The sequence below is a fragment of the Thunnus thynnus genome, chromosome 24 (assembly GCF_963924715.1).
Source record: "Thunnus thynnus chromosome 24, fThuThy2.1, whole genome shotgun sequence".
Classification (NCBI taxonomy): domain Eukaryota; kingdom Metazoa; phylum Chordata; class Actinopteri; order Scombriformes; family Scombridae; genus Thunnus; species Thunnus thynnus.
Genome location: NC_089540.1, coordinates 3,290,243 through 3,317,202, shown reverse-complemented (window position 1 = coordinate 3,317,202; position 26,960 = coordinate 3,290,243). Strand labels below are relative to the sequence as shown.

Genomic DNA, 26,960 nt, shown 5'->3' with positions numbered 1-26,960 from the left:
TCCTACTTTCAGTATAGAAAATATGACACCAGACAAGAGCTGTGTGGAGGAGAAGGAAGGGGAGCGCTCAGATCCCAGTAAGTACTAACATACAAATGCGCATAATTATTGTTTATGCTTGTGTGTGAGTACTCTACATTTTTCCATGTCTGCTATGTTGTGGTCTAGATACTTATTTGTGTGTGTTTCCAGATGGTGACGGCACTGAGTTTCTCAGTGCTGTGAGGAATGTTTGTCTGAAGTCAGGCCAAGCAGACACACTGAACATCCACTACCTGCCGTTCTGTCCAGGCAGCAAGTACTGTTCTGTCCTGCTAGTTTGCCCACAGGTCAGTGTGTGTGTTCATGTGTGTCTGGGTTGTCCGTCAATTCCATTAAACATTTTTTTTTAATAACTGATTAACTTAACTAATAACTTTCACTTTTGAAATGGAAGACAGCTATGAACACTAACTGAGGAGAAGTCTCTAATTTGTCAAACTGTAGAGATAATTTACTTTGCATCCTAAATTAAATTATAATTAATTGAATGAAATCCTCATTCTAAAATGTGTGTGTTTGTTAGTGCAATCTAATGCTCTGTCAACAAGACGAGACTCTGGTTCAGTTACAGCAAAGTGCAAAATGGAAAATGCTCTGAGCCACAGCCAAAATACCAGACACATAAACTGTAATAATAACAATTCTGATTCCTAGAACAGTGTAATTTTGTGTTTGGAAGGTACTGTATGGATAGATGGAATTATTTTAAATGTAACATATGTCCATTTTTTTCCATTACTGTACTGTATAACTCATGATGTGCCATTCAAGAAATATTAGCCCACACTCATAGCATGCCATTCCATGAATAAGAGCAAAACTGATATATATACACGTTTTGTCAAGGAGGAACTAAGACACAGCATGAAATAAAACAGCCTCATCTTTTCCCAAAACCAGCCTAGAAGTCCCTCACTCCATCAAATATGCAAGACTGACATATGAACAAGACTAGGGCTCCTATTTTTATTGAGGCACAACAACCAGAACAAGCAGTGCTCCAACAGTTTAGTATTTTCCTGACCTTGAAACATGCTTTGCCCATCTGTATTGTATTTTGGTGCCCAGCACAGAGCGCATGGTGTACAGGTGGGAGGAGAGGTGCCAACAGGTGGGAGGTTCATTCAAATTAAGCAGCATGCATTTGCAAACTAAATACTTGCTGCAAACATACTTGAAATATAAATAAGTTGTTTCAATTAAACACTCTAAATCAGTCTGCATTGATCTATAAATTACTATGGGTGATTCTTACAGTATCTGTTGTCCACAGCTGCTTTATACTTTATGAAAAGCTTCTCCTTCAGTTTGTTAAATCCCTGCAGGACAGATACGTTGATAAATCTGCAGCCTCTGATTAGAGAAGTGTTGCGCCAGAGCACAGTGCCATTACGCACTGCCGTTCAACATGTTTACCTTCATTAAATTGGCTGAAAACGACACCAGACATCACGAAAGTGCAAACATCCATAAAGTGCATAGAGTTCAGTGATCCTGTATAAAGTGCTGTTGGTTCATAAGGCCAGTACGTTCTAGGGCAGGCGCTGACAGTTGTCCAGACTTCTCCTCCTCCGGAACGTCACCAAGTGTCTATTTGATTTCTGTGTCACTGTCGATTACAGTCTGCTGTATTTCCATGGCACATCTTGTTTTCCATAATTTTAAACACACAACACCTATAATTATGTTTGGATGGCAATTTATCTTCTATAATGCAATGCATGACAGATTTATAACACACCATGCACATATGCACACCAAGCCCTTTCAGTTTATCCCAGACTTCCTGAGCTCTGTAACAGTCCGTTAGAAGATACTGCTCTGTCTCATCATTGCAGTAATTCTTTTGTTGTGACATAACAGCTCTAACAGGAAGTCTTCCCACAGATATCAGCTGCCGAACATCCCTAGTGCTCTCTGACAGATTCTTATTTATTAGATTTTATTTCACCTCTGTGTCTTCATTATAAGTTCATTTTTTATAATTGATTAAAGCTCCATATTTAAAATCATTTATTTAATTATAAATCATTTTGCTGGGTAAACCACCACCGTGATTTAGTTTTGCCCCCGATACATTTTCATATAAAGTTAAATGATTAGTTAAAACATCCATCTCTCTCCCTCTAATGTCATAAGCAATAGCAGTGACCTTGTGTGCATGTCCTACATATGTTCCAGCAATACGACTGTCTTTGTTGATTTGTTTAATTAGGGGGCTGATGACTAAAATATAAAGAGTTGCGCTCATTGGACATTCCTGCTTCACACCTCTCTCTACTTCAAAAGACTCAAAAAAGACATTGACATTTACCCAGACACTTGATTTTAAATACAAACAACTTACCATGTGAATAAAGCTAACAGGAAAGCTGTATACTTTCATCACAGCCCAGAGATAATCGCTGGAAATGTAGTCAAATGCTTTTTTTGATCAATAATATGAAATCCTTTTGATTTATCAGGTGTGTGTAAGATTTTTCTTAAAATGCAAAGGTTGTCCCACATTATTGGTCCTTTAATTGCACACAACTGATAAAACTCAGTGGGCAGGTTGTCTGGACCGGAGCTTTCTCCAACATTTAACTGTTTGATGGCCTGTGCTACTTCGTCTTTTCTTATCTCACCAATAAATGAAGTACAAGTCGACGGACTGTATGAAGGGATAGTCCCCAAAAAAAGTGTTCACTGTTGCGGTGTCAGTTTCCATTTTTCTTATATGCAGTTGTACATACATTTCTAATAACTTCTCTTTTCATATTTTCACAGAAAACAGCATCACCATCTTTGTTTTTTATGAATTTAATGAACTTGCTTTGAAGATTTTTTTTGTCCAGATTTAATAGCATGAACAAGGTTTCCTCTTTTATCTATTTTGGATTGTTTATATATATTATATAATAATTCATAATTAAGGGTTTCTTTGTGTTTTTAAGTTTAATATTGGTTCTTCTTCTATAATTGACCTTTCATCTGCTTCAAACTAATATATTGATTTATATATTGATTTATTAATGCATCATACTTTGTATTTTTAAGTTTATTTAATTCTTTACATTTAAATTTAAAGAAGTCCTTTATTCTTTATTTTAGTATTTAGAATATTTAGTTGAATCACTTGATGTATTTCCAGTTTTAAATTTGTTATCTTAAAATCTTTATCTTTTAAGCTCTGTGTAATAAGTTTCCAGAAATCTGTGTTAGCTGAGGTTCCAGATGACAAAGACATTTTAACCAAAAGATGGTCAGTGTTTTAGTTTTTGAATCAAACCTGGTTAAATCGGTTCCAAAGGGGTTAACAGACATCACACACACATCAGTTAACTGCTTCTCCACAGATTTTTTTACCCTCAGGACTCAGTCTAAACACTGTGCTGCTGACTAGGTCATTTTCTTCAGTTATTGTACCAAAATCTCCACATAAAATAATAATAATAATATTACTAATATCCCAACAAAGTTAAGTCAGGTTACCACGGCTCGTCTTAGCCTCTTTTTCAGGCTTTCAGTTTGTTGAGCTGTTGTTATCATGTTTAACTGTGATTTGAGAGCTATGAGAGCAGTGATGTGACTTGCTGAGAGAGTATTTTATAATCAACACACCTGCTGATCTATAGTCACCTTCACCCAGCCCTTTTGCATGTTATGCTGCTGCACATACAAACCAAAAAAGCAGGTGCGCATGGAGATGCCCACACAGTCTGTGCGCCTCAGACTTACCACACTACACTTGTGGTTGCACTTAACTGCTTGTTGGGCAGTTAAAATAAGGCCCTAAGCTAACTTATGCTGACATCCTGTCTGAACATAATTTCATGGCGATCCATCCAGTATTTGATGAGACATTTATCTCAAATTACAGGTTTGTTGACCCTGTAGTTTAATATTTCTTTTTTAGAGTTTCCATGTTAGAATAATTTAAGTTTAAACTTAATAATTTAATATTAGTCAAATATCAAAGTTTAAACTTTGATATTTGACTAGTTTATCACCTCGGTGTGAGAGAATTAGGAGAATTCTGATAGTGGTGCATGACAGTAGAATTTTTATAACATGCAAAAAAACAGAAAAAGACTGTATTTATATTTGATTATGTGGGAACTCCAAACCTTACCATCCAGTGCAGCAAATGACACTGATTTATTTGCAACCATGCAGTGGCAACTACTTTGGACAGAGGCATGATCAGAAAATTACATGATTTTACAATTTCAAATAATGCTTCTTCATATCCTTCCTGAAATAATAATATTTGATCTCTTCTACAACATGACTACAGGACTAGGTAAAATATGTGACGGTCAATACAAAAGCTGTTTGCAGGCTGAAGAAAGGCAATAGGAGGAGCAGGGGATCGGCATTGACAGGGGAACATGTTTTAAGTAAATGCAAGAGGAAGGAGAGAAAAAGATGACTGGAGGAAGAGGGGGAACAGGGGTAGAAACTTGCATGAGGTAGTACAAATAAGTATGTCACTATTCACAGGATTAAAGAGTTCAGCAGCAGTGAGTTTTGCACCAAGCCTTTCATTGACCCGAAATCCAGCCATGACCATTAGAAAACTGACCTGATAGAATCACATTACATTATCATACCACGCTTTAACAGCAAGATAAACTATAATTCTTTCTTTCACCAATTCAGAGCTTACCTAAAGAGAAAGGAGGCAGGGTGGTTCTTCCTCTGGGCAAACTTTTCAGTGACTCTGGTGTTAAAATCCTGTAATTGCTGTTTGTAAGCGCTGTTAATTTGGGTAGCTATGTTTGCTTCCGAGCAAGCTCAACTTTACCGCACTCTAGATAACTCCCACTGCTTTCATGTTTGGTAATCCTCTCAGAAAGATGCTTGAGATCCTAAAAACCTGCTCTTGACCAGTTGCCATCCCCTCCAAAAATACACACGGGATGCAAAAAAGCGCCTTCTTGGACAAGCTGGCAGTTAGCCATTTTTTCCTGGAGAACCTCTATGACAGTGTCCCACAGCCAGTTGGCACCGAGGCCTTTAATCTCGTGATTATCTTTTAAAGGCAGAGTTTCAAATTTATGTTCTAGAAGATAATCCACTTCGTTCATGATGGCAGTTACTTTCTAGCAGAAAGACAACTTCTGCTAACTGCTAACTACAAGCGGATGACAACAAGTTACCAAGCAAAAATAGCCAATGAAATAGCAGCAAGGCAACAGACACCCCACTTGGCATCAAATTTATTCCACCTGCATTTATTGCCAAAAGCTTTAGGCATGTAAATCAAATGTGTAGAATGTGGGCGTAATCAAAGCATTGCAATATTGTGAGAATGGGGCTTTCCTCACATAACGACTACTGGAGTCAAACGTAGTTAAAAACACCCTTTTAAAACTATTGTTTCAAGCCACTGTTCTCAAATTATATAATAATAATGAATAACAGCAGCAACCGCATTTTTTTATGTCATTCCTTAATTGGAATAATAAGTAATTAATTTTTAATTTCTACTCAGTGCCACTGAACTTGCCCCATATGACATGTCGCCACTGCAACTACGTCTGTTTCTATGTCCCTCTAGGTGGGCGATACGGTCTATTTGGTGAAGGCCACGGCAGAATTGCCTCCTCCTTCCCCTCTCACTGCCAGGCCGAGTTCAAACATAGTCCCCATCCTCAACAACTCGGGTAGGAAAGCTGTCACACAGATAATGCTCTTACTGCATTTTAGCTATAGCACTATGCACATGGAACATAGACCAAACATTGGGAACTCCACTCACCATTACAGTCACTATCTATTGTTTGAATTGTCAATTATCATTCACTTGTTGATTTGAATGCAAATATTTTTTCATGAAATATAGGACCAAAACCAAAAAATAAAAAACTTGTGTAATACTGATGTTTTTTCCCTACCAATAGAGTCAAATAGTTGTGTATCAGTACTGCGCCTACGCTGCAAGGTAGGACAGGTGTGTGAGGAGGTGATGCGTGTGCCCCTGATCAATATGGCCTGGGAGCAAGCTCTGGCCGTCTGTGGTCAGCACATCATGAGTGCTGATGAACATAGGAGACGGATGCTGACACACACTTTGCATAGCAGCACTGTGAGGGCAACCACAGCAGTACTCAAACAACAGGTACAGACACAAACACACTCTGGAAAGCATGGTCTTTGTATATACAGTAGTAAGCTGTGTATGGTTGTAGGCGAGTGGCAAAGCAGGCAATAGGGAGGATCCAAGATCGTCCAGCAATGTGAGATGTTTCTCTGTTGCCCACATTTTACTTGTTGGACCTCCTCTTCTCTTGCCTTCTTAGGCCCAATGGAGAAATGTTGACCACAGTAAAGGGGTAGAGTACAGCGTGGAGGTTTCTTTGCCACAGTACTTCACTTTACCCAATAATGTTACAATACCTATAGAAGAAGACACCAAGATACCCTGGGAGAATCCTACAGGTACATGCACATACCCTTGAAATACCTGAATTCCAGTCACAAAGGATGGGGTTAGTCTTTCTTAAAACAATACTCATATGTCCATTAAAAGCATTATTGATTGCTATAATTTTCACTCTTGTCTATACTGACTGAAGAAATCCTAAGCTGATTTTAATGTAAGTGACGGTGGAAAAAAATCCATACTTTTTGTTTAATGCAAATATGCATTTGAAAGTTCAGCTGATGCTGAACTAATAGGCAAATTAAGTGGGCATCTTTCAAAGTTTGTCTTTTTAGTACAGAATTATCCACTGCAGTTCACCGAGGAAACACGGTCCATCAAAAACACAAAGGGGGAATTTTGTACAAAAAAGACATGTGTCATTGATGAAGCAGCGCTGACTCACTGACTAACTTTTTGTGTGACACACAGATGATCCATTTAGCCATCCCAGCTTTTAATTTGATGTCATAGTTTCACTCTTGCTGATGTCATTTACTTATTTAAATGTTGATTGTTCTTCTTAGATTGTCCACCTACTTCCCTCCCTGAATCTCCCCCCTCTTTTCAATAGATTGTGGCTGTGTGGACATCCCTTTACGGTTCCAGGCAGACTCAGTGGGGCAATTTACATGTCAAGTTGTCCTGAGTTCCTGGTGTGATACTAGGGTCTACCTGCTAGAGGCGTTGGTTACTTCACAGGTAGATATTGACCGATTTAGGAGCTTAGTAAACTTGTAAATTGAATATTTACATACTAAATTAATGTAGTTAAATTAAAGCATAGAGCATAACTTGGCATTATCTACATGTGCAGTATAAGAACACATTACATTACAGCATTAATGTTACTAAATCATTTATGACCACAGGGAGGATCTGTCCACTTGGACTTCAGTTCACCAGCTCACCATTCAGTCACGCAAGACATACCACTGGTGAGGGCCAAAAGGAAATTCTTGTGAATTAATCAGTGTGTGTGTGTGCTGTTTATTAAGGACTAACCTAAAAGTGTTGTATTAATTATTAAAAGTTTTAGATATTACTTCCATAAAGAGAAACAGATTTCTTGGAAGACAGAGGTAATCCTGCAACCAAATAACATGACAGAAATGTGTCTTTGACTGTCAGATTGCATGGCTTAAACTAACATATTGAAAATATTTAGGTCACAAAAGTGTAGATAATATTATGATAGTAGTTTTGTGAAATTGGTTTTTAATGACATTTTGCCAAAATGTTAAATATTCATGTGTTCAAGTCAAATTATCAGGCCTGTATGTCTCTTACAGTGCAATGAGACCAACCAAGACTGGAAAATCCAGGCTGAGGTGTGTGGTGAAGGATTCCACGGCCCAAAGGATTTGACTGTACCAGCAGGGACAAAAGCTTGCTACCCACTCACCTTTCACCCTTCTGTACAATGTATTGTCACGGTAAAAAAAATGTTGTTGTGGTTTCTTTCTTTCTTTCTTTCTTTGTGTATTTCTTGCTTACTTCATTTCTTCCTTTGTCACAATCTTTCTATTTAACTTATTTGCTTGATTTATACTTTCTGATAGACCATGAAATCTTTACAGTGTATGTTCAGGATCATTCAACATCAGCAACACTGATGAGAAAGCCCACTTTGAAAATCCCTTACCACCAAGGCTCATCTATCAAGCCCTCATATTTGGCCTTTCTTCTCATTAGTCTCCTCTGTTGCATCCTCCCAGGGAGCAGTGAGCTCAAGTACAACCGCTTATCTCAATGCAGCAGCACACTGTCCAGCCTATTTGGCTGTTAAGATGATATCTGGGAATTTAAGCTTCCTCTGTGGCCAGCATCATCTTGCAGTGCTTTTTAAGAAGCACAACTGACATTTTTTCCTGCAAGTGAACTTTCTTCCTTTGATAAACAGTGTTTTGATGACAGTGTTCTGCAATTTAGAACGGTTGTTGATTCCCTACAGTGGCAAATGAATACCTCACTACTTCTTTCACATATAGAGAATGTTGAGTTCAAAGAATATTTTTTTTCTTTTCAGGGTGATTCATTTATTTAATCATCAGAGGGAGGTCAAGAAGCTGAAAATGATTCTGTACTTCTTGAGTAAGATTCCAAAAAATATAGAAAATGTTTTAAAACATTTGTATTAGGTGTTCTTATTCCGTCCCATAAATCACATCTCCTTCATTTATCTTTCACATTTACACTTCCACAGCAGCAATTTACGTTATACTTAGAGATATGGAGGATGAAAGATGACTTAATCATCAATAAATAAACACATTATATCATTAAATGAAAGAATAGATATATAAATAAATGTTGAAATAAACACACATAAATTAATGAATAAACATAGGTAATTAATTGGGACATCAATTAATAAAGGTCTTCAATGTATTTCTACATTTCTACACATTTACATGTATTTATTTCTGTATAACTACGTTTTTACACTTGTCTTGTACTCCTATTTATTTCTGTATTTCTACATTTCTACATATTTACATGTATTTCTTTCTGTATAACCAAGTTTTTACACTTTTACACATGTATTTATTTCTGTATTTCTAAATTTCTTCACATTTACATTTATTTATTTATTTACTATTTTATTAATTACCTTGTTTATTTATTTAGTTCAGCATTTATTTAATTATCAATGATGTGATCAGTGATGAAGTCATTTTTCGTCTTCCTCATGGAGAGTGTGCTGTATGTACTTTCCTTGCTTTGGTTGTAGTCAGGATTTACAGTGAAAACAGGGGGGGAAAAAGTTGTTATGCATTGGCCGGGAATCGAACCCGGGCCTCCCGCGTGGCAGGCGAGAATTCTACCACTGAACCACCAATGCATTGGTGCATAGTGCAAGGGGGGTGGGGCCTAAATAGAAGACATGCTGCAGGCTGTTGCTGTGTTCATTGTTACAGCAGCTCTCTACATTTGCCTGTCTCCTTCTTTTTTCCCTCCTTCATTTCTGTCACATTACACATACTTGGCCTCAATAGCTTTTTTCTGTATAGATAAAATGTGAAAATGCACACAAAATTCAATCTCAAAAAACAATCTTTAAAATGAACTACAATGAGAGAATTATGTGTATGTTGTGTATACAGTTAAGAGAGTATAAGGAGCATTTTGTGCAGGGAATACTATCTTGTCTTTCCAATATAGTGCATTTTAGACTTAAATAAAAACATTTTGTGTTGTATAGATACTTTTTGTATAGATGGGTTTTTGTAATCAGCCACGTTTGTACATGGAGAATGCTTGCCATTGTTCCTATGTGTGCACGCTTCACACAGAACACCAGTTTGTGTATGTTTGACTTTATCCCTACCCCCACAGGGAAAGCTGTACTTACATAATGACTGCGACGGTACTGAGCACGTGTTTACCCTCAGAGGAGTGGGAGAGCACCCCCTGCCTGTGGATCATGTGGTATTACACTGCCCTGTAGGGAAGACTACACATGCACAGCTTGATGTCCCCAACTACAGCCAGAAAAAACTCTCTCTCAAGGTATGCAGAAAAAAAAAAAGCAAAAAAAGAGCACACATTCAAATAACTGGCACTAATACTGACAAGATTTAATCTGATAAATACAACACATACACTTTAAGGGAAAGTACTCAGGCACTTTAATGTTAGCACTTTCATTAAAGCCTTTTTATTTTCTTAGAAACCAAACCAGCAATCAGCAAGTCAGAGATTATCTTGAAAAAAAGTCGTGATATGATATTTTTGCCATATTGCCCTACCCTAGTGAGGAGCATATATTGATATGTGAAAATATGCATGCTTTTGGTTGACTGAAGGTAGGTAGGGTGAATGAAGTGAGCCAGTCGCCAGGGTGCACAAAACACAGCAGGTCAGTGTGTGTAAACATTCTGAACTTGTATAACCTGAGGTGTCTGTTCAGAGCCCTGTACACCCCTTTTTTGGTACAAGGAAATACTTGAGTAGAAGCCGCATTGGCTCCGCTCTGGAGGCACAATCTGTATCGCCCCTTTCGTTAACAGCAGTGTTTCCCCTATATTCATCCTGAATTATGAGCACCGCTGCTAAACCCATTGGCCGGCTAACCCATTGTTGCTAACTTCACAGCTAACCCCCTTCAGTTTTCCAGCAGTTGGGGAAACAACAGACGTGACTTTTCTTGGTCTTGACAAGCTACAGCATTTATTAACTGACACACTGTAGTCTGTACTGTACATTTACTGCCAGATTGACACCTTACTAATGACAACTAATTTTAAAGATAAAGTTAAGCTTTGCTGTCTGCTTCCTGACTCATTTTAAAAAAGACAAGAGAGAGAGAGAGCACCAGTGAGAGAGAGAGAGAGTGCAGCAGTGGTCTAGCGAGCTAGAGAGTGAATGAAGAGAGGGAGTGCTGGTCGCGAGAAAGCCAGTGAATCGGATCAATAAAATGTTATTTTCTGATTGTTTCACAGTGGTTATGTTCCGGAGGACAAATAAACACACCCACACCCCCGCACACCTCCACTTGACCCTGCGGCTCAGCGCTGCACCGCCTGATTACTGCTAACCTTTTCCTCTACTCTGCTCACATTCACCGTCACTTTTCTGACACTCGCTCTCTCGTTTAACCACTGACTCGCTTACGCTCTGCCCTAGTCATTGAAAGGAGCTACGCTACCTGCAGTTTCCCAGGCAATGACACAGACGTTGACTCGCGTTTCGAAACAGCACTGCTCAGAGGCTCCCAAACACTATTGATTTCCGAATTAATTGATATTTGGCGTTATCTTTGGCATTTAAAAAAATATTTTTTGGCCTGGCGGGGGTTCTTGTGGCCTGGCAGCCCGCCAGGCCTGTACTATTATAGGGGAAACACTGCCCTACATTATTGTGGAATTGTTTTGAGTCATTGACTAGTGCATCAAATCCCAGAATCCTCCCTCTCCTCATTCTTCAAAGGACATTTACGTGAAAGGTACTGTTATAAGAGTAGCGTGGCTCCTTCAGGGCAGTGTGTAATGTGTGTGCATAGTGAGTGTGTGGAGCGAGCAGCAGAAAAGTGACGTGAATGCAAGCGGAGCGGGTTGGCAGTAAGTTGTCAATCTGGCAGTAAAAGTACAGTACAGGCTACAGTGCGTCAGTTAATAAATGCTGCAGCTTCTCAAGACCAAGAGAAGTCTTGTCTGTCCAACTGCTGGAAAAATGAAGGAGGTTAGCCCCAAAATTAGCAACAACGGATTAGCCTAACCATCCCACTTGCATGGCTAAAAATGACAAGACTTTAAGTTGTATCAGAACATTGTTTACTTCACTGACACTATTTTCGGTACATAAAAATATTGAAAGACCATGGGCAACATGCTTTAATCATAATTAATGCATAATTTGAAAAACTAAATTTGTAGAATACATAATGGAGTGGAAGTAATGAATGACAGACAGTGTTGCTGTGATGTATTTTTGCATGTGTGCATTTTAGCCACTTGCAGGTAAGTGAGCGTCTATTTGAATGCATGTGCATCTAGAGCATTTGATTCCTTTTTCCTCTGTATTTATGTTTTTTCACTGTCATGTGTGTTTGTGTGTGTGTATGCATACACACATGCACATAGGTGGTGACAGACTTATCTGTTGTGCGTGGCACACCCTCCCTGGAGATTAAGCCCGGTCATAACGCTCCATACACCCTGGCTGTGTCACCATGGAGACGAGGAAAACAGACAGGTGATTTTTTTCTTCTCATGGCATGTTTGTTATTCTGGGGTTACATGGTTTGTTATGCGACACAGAAGGCAACTGTGCTCAGATGTCAGCTTAATTTGTTTATATTGTATTGGATTTGTTTAAACAGATGCACGCAGACTAATACATTCTTGATTATTCTTAGTTTAAATGCCTATATATTGTGGTTGTGGTTGTGGTTTTACTGTGTTGTCTTGTTTGTTTTGCATACCTTTAGGCAGACTTGTATTTCTATATTTGTATGCATCTGCAGTATGTCAGCATAGGTAGTTGAGCAGGATTACCTGTAAGTAGCAAATATAAGGAACATTTTGTGTGTATGTGTGTGTGTGTGTGTGTGTGTGTGTGAAGATAATGCTCATTTGTATCATCAAAATACAACAACTACAAACCTAAATCCAAATAAATAACTGAATCCACAACCGTTTTTGCAGGCTGCCTGTCATTTGTGGAAATTGATGACATGCAAGAAGCAGATAAGGACAAAGGTAAACTTGAATGGTATACATGAATCATTAAAAGCTTCAGAAATCTTTAAAAACACTTAACTTTGATGTCTATGTTTTCCTCTTGATTATAAGGTTAAATGCGTACCTTCTTCTTTGCATTTACACCGTATTTATATGTGCCTTCCAGAAAATGTACTTGGACGCTACGAGGTATATTTCTCTCTCGAGATAATCTGTGAGCAGGCAGCAGCCATCAAGGTCATAGATGTACAATGTGCTGCTCAGGTAAGTTCAGCAAACACACTTGCACGCATAGACTTCTGATTTTATGCTGGAAATATCTGCTTTTTGAAGCAACAGTACAAATCTCATTGCTCTTGATTGCAAAAGCATACACACACACACACACTCTCTCCAAAATCATCAAAAAACCTGCAATACATAATGATTTCTAGTTCTTTTCAAATTGAGAATTTTTCTGTCAAGAATAAACTTCACATCAAAGTACAATATTAATGTAATTAAAGCAGAGCAGTAATAGAAACATATTTTGTTGTCCTACAAAATACTGTCATTGAAGCCTAATTGCATAGATCGTCTTCTGAAATGACCTTTTAATGCAGTGTCATCAGAAACACAAATGTAATATAAATTTCAGAACTGTGTTGTCTGGTGGTTAGAAATTAGAGCGCCCTGGTCGAGCAGCTTGTTTTTAAGCAGGTTACTTAATCTACAGTATAATAGCTTAACTGACAGTGTTCTGTAGCTGACTGATCTGTCTGGATGCAAGTAAAAAGGGTAAATTCTGTCCAGGATGAATGGTAACAAAAATATGTATCTCATTTCTAACATGCAGGCCTTCAAGTACTGTTTCTGCTGCATGCACCTTTTACAGGAAAGTGTAATCTTAGGGCCTTCTACTAGATCAAAAGACTATCAGAACATCACAAGGAAAAGCAAAAACAGGTGTCATCTTTGAAATGTTGTGTTCTCAGAGCTCAGTTGCCATAGAGATCCCTGTCAATAACCCACAAGGAAAGCCATTGATGCTGGATGTGTACCTGGAAGGAGACGGCCTAAGTGGAGCAAACTGGGTTTCAATTCCCCCACAGGAGACTCTCACTTACAAAGCCGTGTTCTCTCCTGGTAGAGTAGGAAAGAGTACAGGCAGGTAAGACTCACTGCTCATTCCTGACAAATGAAATGTCTTCACTGGGTTTGGTGGTAAGGATTCAGTGCTGTCACTATTGGCGTCGATTCATTTTCAACATAAGGTCCCAGTTTAAATTTCACATGGCCTTTAGCATGTACATCATCTGTAACGGACTCTTTACAGAAGACAAAAATAAAATAGTTTTCTACACAGTTTACTATGTAGTGCTGTGTAAGACCAAGTGAAGATCACTATTTATTAAATTGGAATTTACCCAGCAATGTATTTTGCTATTTCTAACAGTACTATGAGTCTGTGCTATACAGCAGTTGCATAGGTTTAATGTGTGTTTTCTGCCAGCGTGGTGTTCCAGTCAGAGCTGGTGGGGGAGTTCTGGTATCAACTGGAGCTTTATGCTCTCCCTCCTCCAGTCATCACACTTCCACAGGCCTGCTGTCAGCTGGGCAAGTAGGTGTGCACACACACAGGAACACACAAACACAGCATCTCACTGCAGGGCTATTGGCGAGGAATACATGTGATCCTATCCTCAGGATTTGCCCACACCTCAGTGATGTGTGTGCTCAGGCTGGCTCTCTGTTGCATATTGTACTGCAGGCAAGCAGGCTGACTCCAAAACATCCCACAGTAACCTTTATATGTAAATCAAATCAAAATAGTTTAAACTGTATTGAAGTACAACCACAGTACGAGTTTCCAGTGCTCCCAATGATGCATGTAAATCTTGTTGGTGGCCTGCTTAAATTTGGTATGCAGGACAAAAAGTAACATTAAACATAATTGAAAAATGAACTGTGGAGAAATGTCATCAGTACTTGTTCCAGCTTATTATAATTTTATTAAAATTGACATTTTTAAAGATGAATGATATAAATGCTGATTAGGAGACATGCATTCATTCACATATCAGCCAACTTTGTCTGCTAGGGCAAGTGACAAGATTCAATTAATCCACTAAGGTAAGATGAAGCTGATTTAAACTCAGACAATGAAAGTCTGTTCCTCAAGGTCTATTTGTTCCACTTTCTGTCACGTGATGTTCACCAGGGGCCTGCAATATTAATGTGTTAGTCAGCTATCCTTTGGCTTGACTGTGGTTTTCTGGTATCACAAAGAGGGCTCACTTCTTTTTCAGATTAGGGTCTATTTTTTTTGTCCCCACAAGGACAAAGCTGGCTTGTATCATCTACTGTATTTATAATAGTGTGTTTATAATAGTTTTTTTACTGTGAGACAAAAAACACCAAAATGTCACTATTCTAGACTACTGAACATTTTCAATTATATATTTGAAAATATATGATAATTACTACATTTGCCTTACTTTAAATATTTGTACATTATTATTATTACTGTTTCTGTTCCACTCTAGACTCTACTCCAGCTGAATTTGTGCAGGCAGGACCTGTCAGATTAGTTGTACATTTTTTGGACAAGAAAATGGTTTGATAATTAAACAAAACTAACTAGATGTGTTTCTTTGTGTGTGTGTGTGTGTGTGTGTGTGTGTGTGCGCGCGTTTGTGCATGTGCGTATGTCAGATGGACCAGACAGACCATTCCCCTGGTTAACCCGACTGCTGAGACTCTGGAGCTTATTGTGGCTAACAGTAACCACAGAAACTACACACTGGAAATGGATACATTAAGTACTGTTAGTACACACTTACATACCCCCTTCATTTTTGCACATCCTCCGTTTTATCAGCTCAGTATTCCATCCAAATATTTCAAATAAAGCTTAAGTTGATGTGGATATTTGGCTGTATTTGCTGTGGATTTCATCTGTTAAAAGAACCATACAGTGCACGTAGACACTTGATAACACACATATCCACAAAACAAATTGTTGTCAGTTGGAAGGAAAAGACTTGCTATATATCGGGATGAAAAGCCGTGGGTTGCCTAGCAGTGCGATAGAGAGGATTTGTGTCTTTATCCTCCCATACTGTCCCCATGAAAGCTATTCCCTGTGTTTGTGTGTGTGTGTTTTCCAGCTTACTGTGGAGCCCCACTCCTCCGCCCAGCTTGGCATTCGCTTTAGTCCTTCATCCATTGGAGAGGGGAACCACACGGCAAAGATCACTTTCACATGCCCCCAGGTGTATATATCCACACACAAACACCAAGAGAAAATGGATTACATAGATCATCACACATACACACAAAAGCACACATACAGCAGCACAAAAGTGTATGGATAGTTCACTTATTTTTCCTCTTAAATTGGTTTAAGCAGGTGTTCTCATTTTATTTGCTGCCTCATCATTCCCAATCTTTCACATAAAGCTTGGAGCTATTAGATCACTTCATAAAGCCTTTCATAGGCCCATATTTTACATTTTATTTAAGACACAGAGAGACATTGTCTTCATTTAAGACAATAAAACATTTCCTCAATAAGAAAACAAGAAACTTGGATACAGATCACAGAAACAAGCTAATTCTAATAAAACATACAGCATTCCTCAGGAACGGAGAGCCCTCTTCCCAAAATAGGCACAGCAAGGCCAGCTAGTTTAACTAAACACACCACACAATTTGTCGGAACAGCTAGCCTGGTTCTTGTCCACAGCTAGCCTGGGCAGAACCAGGCTAGCCTATCCAGCCAAGCTAAGTGAATGTCTCCTGACTTTTAACTTCATTTGTAACAGACAAATATGAGAGTAGTATCAACCTTCTCGTTTTACTTTCGGCAAGAAAGCGAATAAGCATATTTCCCAAAATGTCAGACTATTCTTTTAATGACTGAAGACATGAAAAATTAAGGCTTTTAAATGACCCAAGATATGAGCTCCCTGCCTGTTGAAGATTTTTGTTTGGTTTCTTAAATGTATTGATTTAAATATATATTTTTTAATTTCAGCTCAGAGAATTCTGGTCTTTTTTCAGGTTCTGTATCTACTAGATGTAGAATTTAAAGCTTAAGGGAATCTTTGAGCTCAGCTGAAACTCAGCAGTGACTTATCATGATATATATCAGTATAGACTGATCTGAAAAATGTTTTAAAGAATGTCACTAACAAGTTTAGGAATGTCATTCATGGTAATAGTTAATGATTTGTATTAGCTATGTGTATATATGTTTGGATAGGTGTGTCTAAACTTTCATTCTCTCTCCAAGTGTGATCTCTAAACTATTCCTTCTGTTTGTCTTCCCTCCTCTGTATTCCTGTCATGCTTTCTTGTTTTTCTTTTATTTCTCTCCCTCTGGCCACTTGTGTATGTGTTAATCTGTCTCTGTCACTTTTTAGTTGCAGGAATGGTGTGTGTTGTTGAGTGGGTGTGGTCTTAATCCAGAGAGCGAGGAGCCAGTGAGCATCTCATCCGCGATTGGTTCCAATGCCTCCATCACCATACCCTTCACAAACCCCACTGAGCTCCCAGCAGTGCTCAATATCACACTGACAGGTCCCAGGCACTTGTTGTTTTATTCACACGCATACATTTTGCCACTCACTTGTCCTTGATAATATGATACAATAGGCCTCATGTAAGAACATTTTCATATTTTTATCCTGAAACTCCCTTGACTTTACTATGTGAGGTTTGCTTGTATGAGTGTTCCAAGTAGGATTCAACAAACTTTCTTAACTGCCTGAACTTGTCATAAATTGCTCATCTCAGCCTGATGAATGCCACCTGTTCATGAGGAGGTGTGCGTTCATGAGATGGGATCAGTAGCATAATCCACACCCCTAAAATTGCCATATAAGGCTCTATGTTCCATTTTTGGGTGAGTTTCATTCACAAAAAGTTCCCAAAGAGTAAAAAAAACAGCGCAACATCAAGTCCTGTTGTCAGAAATCAGAAGCCAAACACATAACAAATTTAGGAGTGACAGTAGGAGACCCAAAACAATAGAAAATATGAATCCAGCCAACATGTCATCAGAGCAGCTCTGCACTGTGACAGAAATAAAGAGGGAATGATTTGACGTGAAGTTAGGTGCTAAAAAACATCTTTCTAAAGCAAAGCGCTTCGTGATGGGAGGCGGTCAAGGGGTGTGACAGTCAGAGAGATGTTAGAGAAGAATATTATGGTCTACAGGTCATGCCTCACTGTCAGCTGCAGCACAAGATTATACTGGACAGAGACCTGCAGAGAGAGACAGAGGCAGCTGTCGGAGTGAGAGAAGTTTCCTAGCAACAACTGAAAAGTAGAAGTTGCTGCACCAAAATATGGCCATAAAAATCACAAAATCTAAAAAACCTTTCAGTAATTTGGCAGCCATGATGATGATAACATGGTAAACAGAATATTCATTTTGCATTTTGCATTTGTTTAACTTGTATATTAACTTTTTGTTAATTTCAGTATCATATTTAAACTCCAAATTAATTCAGATTAGGACATTATTGTAAGTGTTTCTCCCTAGTGAAGAAAGGCAGAGATGAGAGATGAATTTTATTTGTACCTAAGAGAAAATTCTAAGTATGAGAAAATTGATGAACGCCACAAATGTTCTTAAATAAATCTTGTAAGTGCATTTTAAGAACTTATCTGTTTGTTTCTTCATGTATCAGATGAGGACCCAAGTGGGGCCCCAGTCTGCCATCCAGTCACTACAGACAAGGAGGTCTTCTCTATCCCTCTAAGCAATACTAAAGGTGTGTGAACTGATCTTACAACTTATCACCACTTTGTGATGAAATGTTCAGGAATCACATTTTACCATGCAACATATACAATTCCAAAAACAAAGCTTTAAAAAGTATTTCTTTAAAGCAAAACTGGACTTTAACATTTTCTGAGACCTCTCAATGTTGCTTCATTTCAGTTTAAATGAGACAAAAATCCTTTCAGTTGGGCACTGAACAGATACAGACTTCTTCACTAAGCGACAGTAAGAATGTAGAGCGTTTTTAGTCTTAATTGACCTCTATATTAATCAACCTTAGGCTATAAGCCAGGGATGAGAGTTTTTATTCAAGTCTTAAAGGTATACTAAGCAGGATTTGTGGCCAAGTGTTTGTAAACACAGCATTCAAAGTTGGCCCCTCCTCCCCAACTCAATCAGAGTGAGCTGAGAGCAGAGCGCGAGAGAGAGAGAGAGAAGTGGTGGTTGAGCGAGCTAGGGAGTGAATGAAGAGAGTGAGTAGCGCTGGTGAGAAAAAAGCAGTGAATCAGTTAATAAAATGTTATTTTCTCATTGTTTCATGGCAGCTATAGTCCCCCACACAACCCTACGGGAAGGTGCAGCATTGCTGGATTTTGTGTGAATGCAGAGCTTCATCCTGTCCACTGTGGCCTCCCTGCTCTGCATGTTTAGCTCGGCCCTGCCCTTGGTTAAGCAGACACACAGACCTGCAGCTCTTTATATGTTCATGACACAGAGACAGAGAGCAGAGGAAAGAGATGGAGACAGCGATGTAACCTAGTCACTACCCTTCGAGTCCTGACCTCACACCCTGTGCGCGGTTATTGGCTGGGGGCTACACACCCACTGTCCAAAGGCTGACGCCCAGGAGTGTCCAGAACACAGCAAAATAATAAGAAAATACAGGCAGAGGGCAGAGTCTCTGTAGATAAATACACCACCACGCACTTCTACTGGGTCATAAGTGATTGACAGGGATTACTTTTGTATGAGTCTTTACATTGTTATCTAGGAAAATCCTGCATAGTATACCTTTAAGTTTATTTATTTGAGTTTGCTTGAAATCAACCTTGAAATTGTTGTGCAGATGTACACATGAGAAACATTGCAATGCATTTTAATAGGCCTTGGTTCCTAGAGCTGTTTTTCTCGTTCGGTTACCGGGCAGAAAACTGAATGTGACTGTGTGTCTGTTCTAGGTATACAGATCAGTGAAGGGGCCGGTTTTGATGTGCCTGTGGTGTTTGCGCCTAATTCTATGGAGCTACAACAGGCCTGGCTCTGCATTGCTCTGACGCCCCTCAGCAGCCTGGGCAATAACAATCCCATTACAGACAACATGAGGTGTGTGTGCATGTGTGTTATTGTCTGCATACGAGGCTATATCAGAGTCTATGCCTAGTCTCAGACAAGTTTTAGACATTCAGTAATGCTCATTATCTTCCTTTACTACTACTTCCACGCAGGTTTCTGCATAGGCTTCCACTATAAACAAAACAAAGAGTAGTTCAATTATCTTTATTATTATACAGTGGCTTTTTCCAATCAGCACAAGTGTTGAAAGTACTTGGTACAGTGTTTGATGTCATTAAACATGTTCTATTCCAGGCATGGTAAGAGACATGTATAACAACACATTGTGAACAGTATAATGTACCTCGAATGTAGTACCCACTCAGAATCACAAATGGCTGTTCCATTGTGCATTAGGTAAGAAGCGGGTGTAGGGATATTACTACTGCACTAGGAAATTAATATTTTTCACTGGTAAAATAATAAGGTGCACCACTCTTCAATTGAGGAGAAATAATTAGACCACATCACACAATCCCATATCTGAGTGGTGAACTCTCAAGGATACAGGATTCTCCATCTCTGTAATATACAAATACAATGACTTGGGGATAACTCAAGATATTTATTGTTCTACTACTAAGGGATAGGGATAAATAGGGAACAAATGATCATATATACATATATACAAATAGAACAAATGAATGAATGGGGAAATTAAATTAAAATTTAACAATTTATTGCTGACTGAATGAATGAATGAAATTGAGGGTTATCAAAAATGAGTCAAAGCTCAGAGGGGGCAAATCGCTCTACCTAAAGCCGATGAAAAAAATAATTTAGAATCTAGCTCTTTGCATCAACTCTCAGACAGAACACTTGGAAGATAGTTAGTTTACAACTGTTTCCGTAGTGATGGAGGGCTGATGAAGCGAACTTCCTGAAGAGTGCCGAGCATGCTGCGGCAGACTCAGTGATCTCAAGGCTCCCAAGGTGACAGCCAAATGAGAACTGCTGTAGGTTCAGTGAAGCACTCTGGTTCAGCACTTCTTCAGAAGAGTGAATCCAATGCTGGATAGACTCAGAATAGCTGAGGCCACATAGTAAACTGGGGTATGTATTTCGGTCTTGATGCATTCAGTGGCAGGCTGCAGTTTGATGCTGGAGCTCTAACAAACAAAATGGTCCGTGGAAAAGTCTTGAAGACAGAAGTCTTTGCAGACTGGGACAAAGCAACTCCAATTAACTATGAAATAACAAAGCTTGAGCACCTAAATAGGACAAAACAATAGTATGACAGTACAAAAAACATTTAACTACATGATAAAAATAGGAGATTACAAAAATAATAGATATTCAAATGGATAAATGGATACCTGGCTTGTAGCTTTAGGTGTCTTTGCAGTCTTTCTTCTTAGTTGAGAGTTTCTTTCTGGAGCTCTCAACCCAAAACACAATGAACGGGCCATAACAGCTGGCAAGGTCGACAGAAAAGAGAAGAAGCCTAGACAAAGAGTTGTAAAACTTTTTATAGTCTAGTGGGTGTGTTCCTGTGTGTCTAGTGAGTGTGTTCCTGCACACACACATATAGACTGTTAGACTAAAACATCATGATGTTTCTGAAAGAATTTAGTTTCTTCTTATGTTCCTAGGTTTGTCCACTACACAGGGCACATTCTAGACAGGTTGTCTCTCACAGGGCTAACAAACTGAGGAACACATTCACACTCACTTTAACACTTTGGAAACCATGCAGGAAACCCACATTGGCATAAACACAGTAGTCCATTATCTTCACAGTATTTTGTAATTGCTTTGACTCCGTTTTCACAGCCTAGTTTCAATGTACATACCTCTAAATGCAAAGATCAAAACTGACTTGCTAAATTTCAACAAATGAATGCATTACCTAACCTAATGCGCCAGATGGTTTGTTTCACAGAATCATCTGAGAAGTCGTCCTTAGAAACTGTTTGGAAAAGGTCAGGCTCTTTCAAAAAATACTTGGCAGGTGATAAGATGAACCATCTGTCTATCACCGTCTATCAGGGGCTATCACTTCTCACTGTCCTCACACCTAAACCATGCCCGTAGCTGCCAGTAGTTCTAGGATGCTGATTTGTCCCAACCACCAGTGGTTTGGTCCATAAGCACATAACTTGAAGCCTGATGATGGATTCTCCTGTGAGCCTGTGATCTTGAGCTTGATCTTGTGAATCTACCTGCCTCACAAAGTAATGCATTACCCTGTTGAGCAACATTGCAACATAACTGCTGATTACTTCATCACCACTGTCATACATTAAAAATGCACAGCAATGTGCATAAATCTCTGTACATTAAAAGAGTACTCCACTAATTTAGCATTGCTGTCCTATAATATTGCCAGACACATGATTGACAGTTAAAAAAGGATCAAAATAGATGCAGCAGAACCAGAGATATTGTCATTTTTATTCCATGCATCCTTCTTCTTTGTCAAAACCTGGCACCTACATTACCTACAATGCGACTCAACTACCGACAATTTAGTCTGGTATGAGCTAATATAGCCTGGAGCTGCTAGCCTCAAGCAGAGATGAGGAGTGGGCTACAGAGGTCTGGTAACTTCACTTCTTTCTAACTCCACACCCCCAGATTTTTTTCATTCTCATACTTTTCATACTTTTTTCACATGTGCAGTAGTACTCCCCTGCACCTGTAAGCACACATTGATGTGTAAAATCAGTGGAGTTCTCCTTTAAGATTTTTGCACATCAAAGCTATCCAAAAATGTTAGGTCGAAGAGCAACTTTGTCATAAGTGGCCTGCTTCACTCCACTTTCAAACCATCTGTCTTCTCTATCCAATCTGTGCACGTTGCTGTCCTCGAAGTAGTGTCCCTTATCCTTCAGATGTAGGTAGACTGCTGAGTTGTGACCTGGGGAGGTGTGCCATGCTCTGATGCTCTGTTTGTGTTTGGGTGTGTGGTCCTATGGGTGGACGAGCTTCTGTCTCAGTGTGTTGCTGGATTTGAAAATCACAGGGATGCAGTGCTTGTTGAAGATCCTCCTGAGTTTCTCCAGCCAAAATCTGGAGTCTGAATCTTCACAAGCATGTTGTGAAAACTGAGACAAAGCAATATAAATACTACTATTAAAGTATACTTACTGGATTCTGACTAATAGACACAAATGTTTGGGTCTCAATCAGTTTTGTCCTCAGTTAAATAAATCTCAGAGCTAATATATTAAGCTGTATGAAAGTACAAAAATAAAATCACTTTAATTTGATTTCTGACATGCAGTGGATTTTGAAATCCTAGCACAGACATTCTACATTAGTTATGTGCCTGGCATATTTTCATAACCAGTACTTATTGCTAATTGCTAATTCTGAAGTATAAAAAATGCACTGCACCAATATTTCAGGTCAGCGCAGGAGCTGTCAACCATCTGTTGGATTTACCCCCTCCGTGGGATTCCCATGGAAGTGCCTGTTGAAAATTCACCACTTGGCGTGTTTCAGTGTGAAGTGGGCTGCCAGCTGGAAAAGAAGGTCGATGTACTGCTCACTGGATGTGTGCCAGGGAATCAAGGCCAGGAAGGACAGGAAGGTGTGTGCCAGTTTGTGATTTTTTTACTGTTTTTGTTGAGGCCAAATGGTGTTGCAATATCAGAAAACACTTTCTAGACCTTTTTAAATGAAGGAGTCATGATTGCAGGAAGTCATTGTGCAGTGTTCATTTTGGCACCTGATTTTGATTTCATTACAGTCATTTGTCAAAAGTGTAAATTAATTGTATTCTAGTTTTAGTCGACAAAAATGTGACACACAGTACTCATTCCACTGTCATGTCATTCCACTCTGCTGTAATGCAACAGACTCATGGAAATGTTGGATTGGATTGTTGGAATGTGAATGCATGTAGTATATTGATCAGTTCCTTTTTTCCTTCCGAGAGCTGGTTACATTAGGTCATGTTAGTTATCTCTGCCAGTAAGAGCTGCATTGCCAGTAATGCTGTGCTAGTAAAAGTGCAATACACTGTAAAATGCTGCTTATTAGTGCAACAGGTTAAGCAGCTAAATCACCTTTATTTGAATATTTTTTGGTGGTGGAGGATACAATGTGTGATTCCACGTTTGCATGCAGGCATTGAATATTCCGTCTGTTTCACATTAATGCTAAGTTTCTATTAGTTGACAGACATCGTAATCATTTTTACTCAAGCAATGTTGCTCCAAAGTGGAAAAAAGAATACTTACAGACAAAGTTGCTCAAATTATAACAGAGACCACACACAATGATTCTGAATCTGATTTCACATCTATCATCTAAAACTGCATTACTTTCTGTAGACCTTTGTCAAATTTTGATCAAGATTGAATAGTTATTCAAACCTAGAATGTCTGTAACAACAAACTGGAGTGTACTACTTCTATGACTAACCAAAAATCCTCAGTAAAGATCTTAAGTAGAGCAGAAGTATGCTTCAATAAAAGCAATGAAGCATGAAAATAAACAAAAATTGCAGACATTTTAATTTCCCAAAGTAGATGCTCTTATCCACTCAAGTACAACACCTGTGTTAGTTCTTGTAATGTTCCTTTCTACCTCATGCACCTGCTCAATCTGCTTACTTCCTGACAGTTTCCCAGGTGACAGTGGAAGACTTCCTTTGCAAAGTGCGTTCAGACATTAAAGCAGAGGACTGCTTTTCCGCCTCCGTGGAGACAGGGAGGAGGAACCCTGAGACTGGCATCATAACACTTACCGTTAATCTCGTCTACACTCCCCTCAGGCCATGCAGGTTACAGTATAACACACACACACACACATACCTATTTAAAAAAAACATGCCAAGCATAGACAAGTATGCAGGAAAAAGAAGTACATACTCAAACATATTCAGACAGTAAGATGAAAAATATGTGATTCAGTATCTTAGAAAACCACTCCACTGGTTGTGTTAGCAGTATAAACAGACAAACACTGTCCTCAAGAAAAAACATTAAACACATAGAAAAGAAGAAACTGTACAGACACATTTTTAAGAGACACAAACCAACACCGGCACACACACCACAATAAAAAGGCAAAGAAACACTTAGAGAGCTGTAGACATACACAAACACTCATTACCACAGTGAACTAAACACACACACACACACTGTGTGAGCCGATTATTATACAGACACACAAATGCCTCAAAAGTTAAAAAAAAAAAAGAAAAAAACTCAGAGAAACAAATATGTGCACCTCCTCTGTGAGGGGAAAAAAACAAGAGGATGCTGATAATAAGTCAAAAAAACAAAACAAGCACATGCAGTGACAGCACATTCTCAGACATACACACATAGGTATGAAACACAGACTCCTTCTGCTGTGTAAAGTACAGATAACACACTTGCATTGAGTAAACACTGCATTCATTTGTCTCTTGTCTTTCTCCCATCCACTCTCTCTCAGTCTCTCTCAGGTGGGTGTGGCCTCTGCATTCATTTATTACTAACTGTCTACATGTGCTGAGTCTTAATATTTGTAGCTTAAGGTTGCTGTGCTCTCTCAGAGGTAAAGGGGAATGCCAGCTCATTAGTTGCCTGGTTTTAACAGTACTTGCCATGTTAAGTCAGAACCCCATAGACAAAACATTCACTTTGTTAAAACCTATATATTCATTGAGAATAAGTATCTGATATTATTTTGACTATAGCTTTTTAGAGTTGAATTTTCACACACTCTATCCACACTTTATAGGGTTAAGTGTCCACCTGTGGGTTACTTACTAATGAGCCCATTTCAGACAGAAAGGGTTAGAACACTGTAATAAACATATCACTTGATTGCAGTCATCTCTTATGCAAGAAGACACATGTGGTTTAATAAAGAAAGAAACATAGTGAATGACATTTGTACACAATAATAATCAGACCAGCCAAAATGGACATGCCAAATGGAGAGATGAAATCATGAATATCCATCAAAATGCTTTACATATGACATGTGAGCAAATAGGAATTAAATGAGAGCCACAAGCTAATGTACTATCATTCTATGCATGTGCACTGTCAGACTTTATAAAATCAAAAGCAGAATTCTCTAATAAATGGTGAAACTGATGAGAAAATGTATTCAGGGATTTATGTGAGAAGAGGGAGAGGGCAATTTTAAAAAGAGTGATAGTGATATATTGACCGAGATACATTTTTTAACTAAAGCACATGACATAAACATCTTTGATAAAGATCCCTCAAATTCTTATATCATGACCAAGATATGTCATGAGCGGGACATTTTTCAGTAGAAAAATAAACTAATCAGTGCTCTCTGGCCACAAACTAGTGTATGTAATGGAGTTTTTTGTTTCTAAATGACCTCAAACATATTTTTGACATTTCTTTTTATTTATCGGCTGATACTAATACCAATATATTTTCAATAAACTAATATCAGCCTGGCTGATTAATCAGTCTAGCTCTAGTCATTAATCAAATGATGGATTTGCATTGTTTTAAGTCTGTCCTAAAACAATACTCACATGCCCAAGCATTTTTTTGCCTTCTGTAATAATTTCTCCTGTCTAGACTGGAACACCAATTTTTAATAATTACTTCCTAACACTAATTTTAATGGAAGAGATGGGGGTCAAACACAAACAGTACTCATTTGTGCATTCTAAAGTTCAGCTGAAGTTAATATAGCAGTCATAGCAGTCTGAGTTAGACAAATCTAACAGTCTTTTTTTTTCCCCCTTGGGCTGTGTTTCCTTGATGAGCTGCAGTAGAGGGATGGTAACATAAAGAGATCATTTTGTACTAAAAAGACTCTAACTTTTGACTGTATCCACTTGAGTTGTATAACTCAGACTGCTGAAGCCTCAAATAAACTTCAGCTAAAGTTTGGAAAGTATTTTTGCACAGAACGAGGACTGTGGATTTCATCCCCCATCCCTTAAATTAGAAGCATGTTAAGAAGGAATTTCTTAATGGCCAGCATGGACAGAAGGAATGATTACAGCAAGCAAAAACTGTTTTGGTTCATGAATATTAAAATATGAAAACCCATCCTTTAAGGCTTCAACGTCAATAAACCACTGGTGTAGCCTGTGAGAACAGAAAACACATTGTTTCCTTCACATCATTAACTTTTAACTCAACGCAAATGTTATGTAAACTAATGTTTACATAATGCACACCTACTGTATGTCTGAATGATAAAAAGCCATAATTTAAACAGACAGATGAAGCCAGCATTGTTACATAGTCCATGTCTGAATGCAATTTGTAATCATTAACCT

At 38.6% G+C, this 26,960-nt stretch overlaps 1 protein-coding gene and 1 non-coding gene across 4 annotated transcripts in view; one reads left to right on the top strand and one right to left on the bottom strand.

Moving 5' to 3' along the window:
* Nucleotides 1-26,960, top strand: part of LOC137177344 (cilia- and flagella-associated protein 47-like) — a 72,280-nt gene that overhangs the window by 38,211 nt on the left and 7,109 nt on the right. For 2 of the 3 annotated variants that reach the window (XM_067583551.1, XM_067583550.1), the window contains exons 44-64: nucleotides 13-77; nucleotides 193-329; nucleotides 5,588-5,693; nucleotides 5,931-6,148; nucleotides 6,330-6,468; nucleotides 7,026-7,153; nucleotides 7,324-7,389; nucleotides 7,744-7,887; nucleotides 9,791-9,964; nucleotides 12,037-12,148; nucleotides 12,601-12,654; nucleotides 12,803-12,900; nucleotides 13,611-13,786; nucleotides 14,129-14,236; nucleotides 15,331-15,442; nucleotides 15,786-15,890; nucleotides 17,043-17,199; nucleotides 18,315-18,398; nucleotides 19,588-19,732; nucleotides 23,092-23,276; nucleotides 24,314-24,473. In XM_067583551.1, the coding sequence (XP_067439652.1) occupies nucleotides 13-77; nucleotides 193-329; nucleotides 5,588-5,693; nucleotides 5,931-6,148; nucleotides 6,330-6,468; nucleotides 7,026-7,153; nucleotides 7,324-7,389; nucleotides 7,744-7,887; nucleotides 9,791-9,964; nucleotides 12,037-12,148; nucleotides 12,601-12,654; nucleotides 12,803-12,900; nucleotides 13,611-13,786; nucleotides 14,129-14,236; nucleotides 15,331-15,442; nucleotides 15,786-15,890; nucleotides 17,043-17,199; nucleotides 18,315-18,398; nucleotides 19,588-19,732; nucleotides 23,092-23,276; nucleotides 24,314-24,473 (2,673 nt within the window). Of the gene's footprint in view, nucleotides 1-12; nucleotides 78-192; nucleotides 330-5,587; nucleotides 5,694-5,930; nucleotides 6,149-6,329; nucleotides 6,469-7,025; nucleotides 7,154-7,323; nucleotides 7,390-7,743; nucleotides 7,888-9,790; nucleotides 9,965-12,036; nucleotides 12,149-12,600; nucleotides 12,655-12,802; nucleotides 12,901-13,610; nucleotides 13,787-14,128; nucleotides 14,237-15,330; nucleotides 15,443-15,785; nucleotides 15,891-17,042; nucleotides 17,200-18,314; nucleotides 18,399-19,587; nucleotides 19,733-23,091; nucleotides 23,277-24,313; nucleotides 24,474-26,960 lie in introns of those variants that run through there. The other variant, XM_067583552.1, reaches the window with a different exon arrangement.
* Nucleotides 9,226-9,296, bottom strand: trnag-gcc (transfer RNA glycine (anticodon GCC)). The gene has a single exon. It is a non-coding gene; the product is annotated as a tRNA-Gly (tRNA).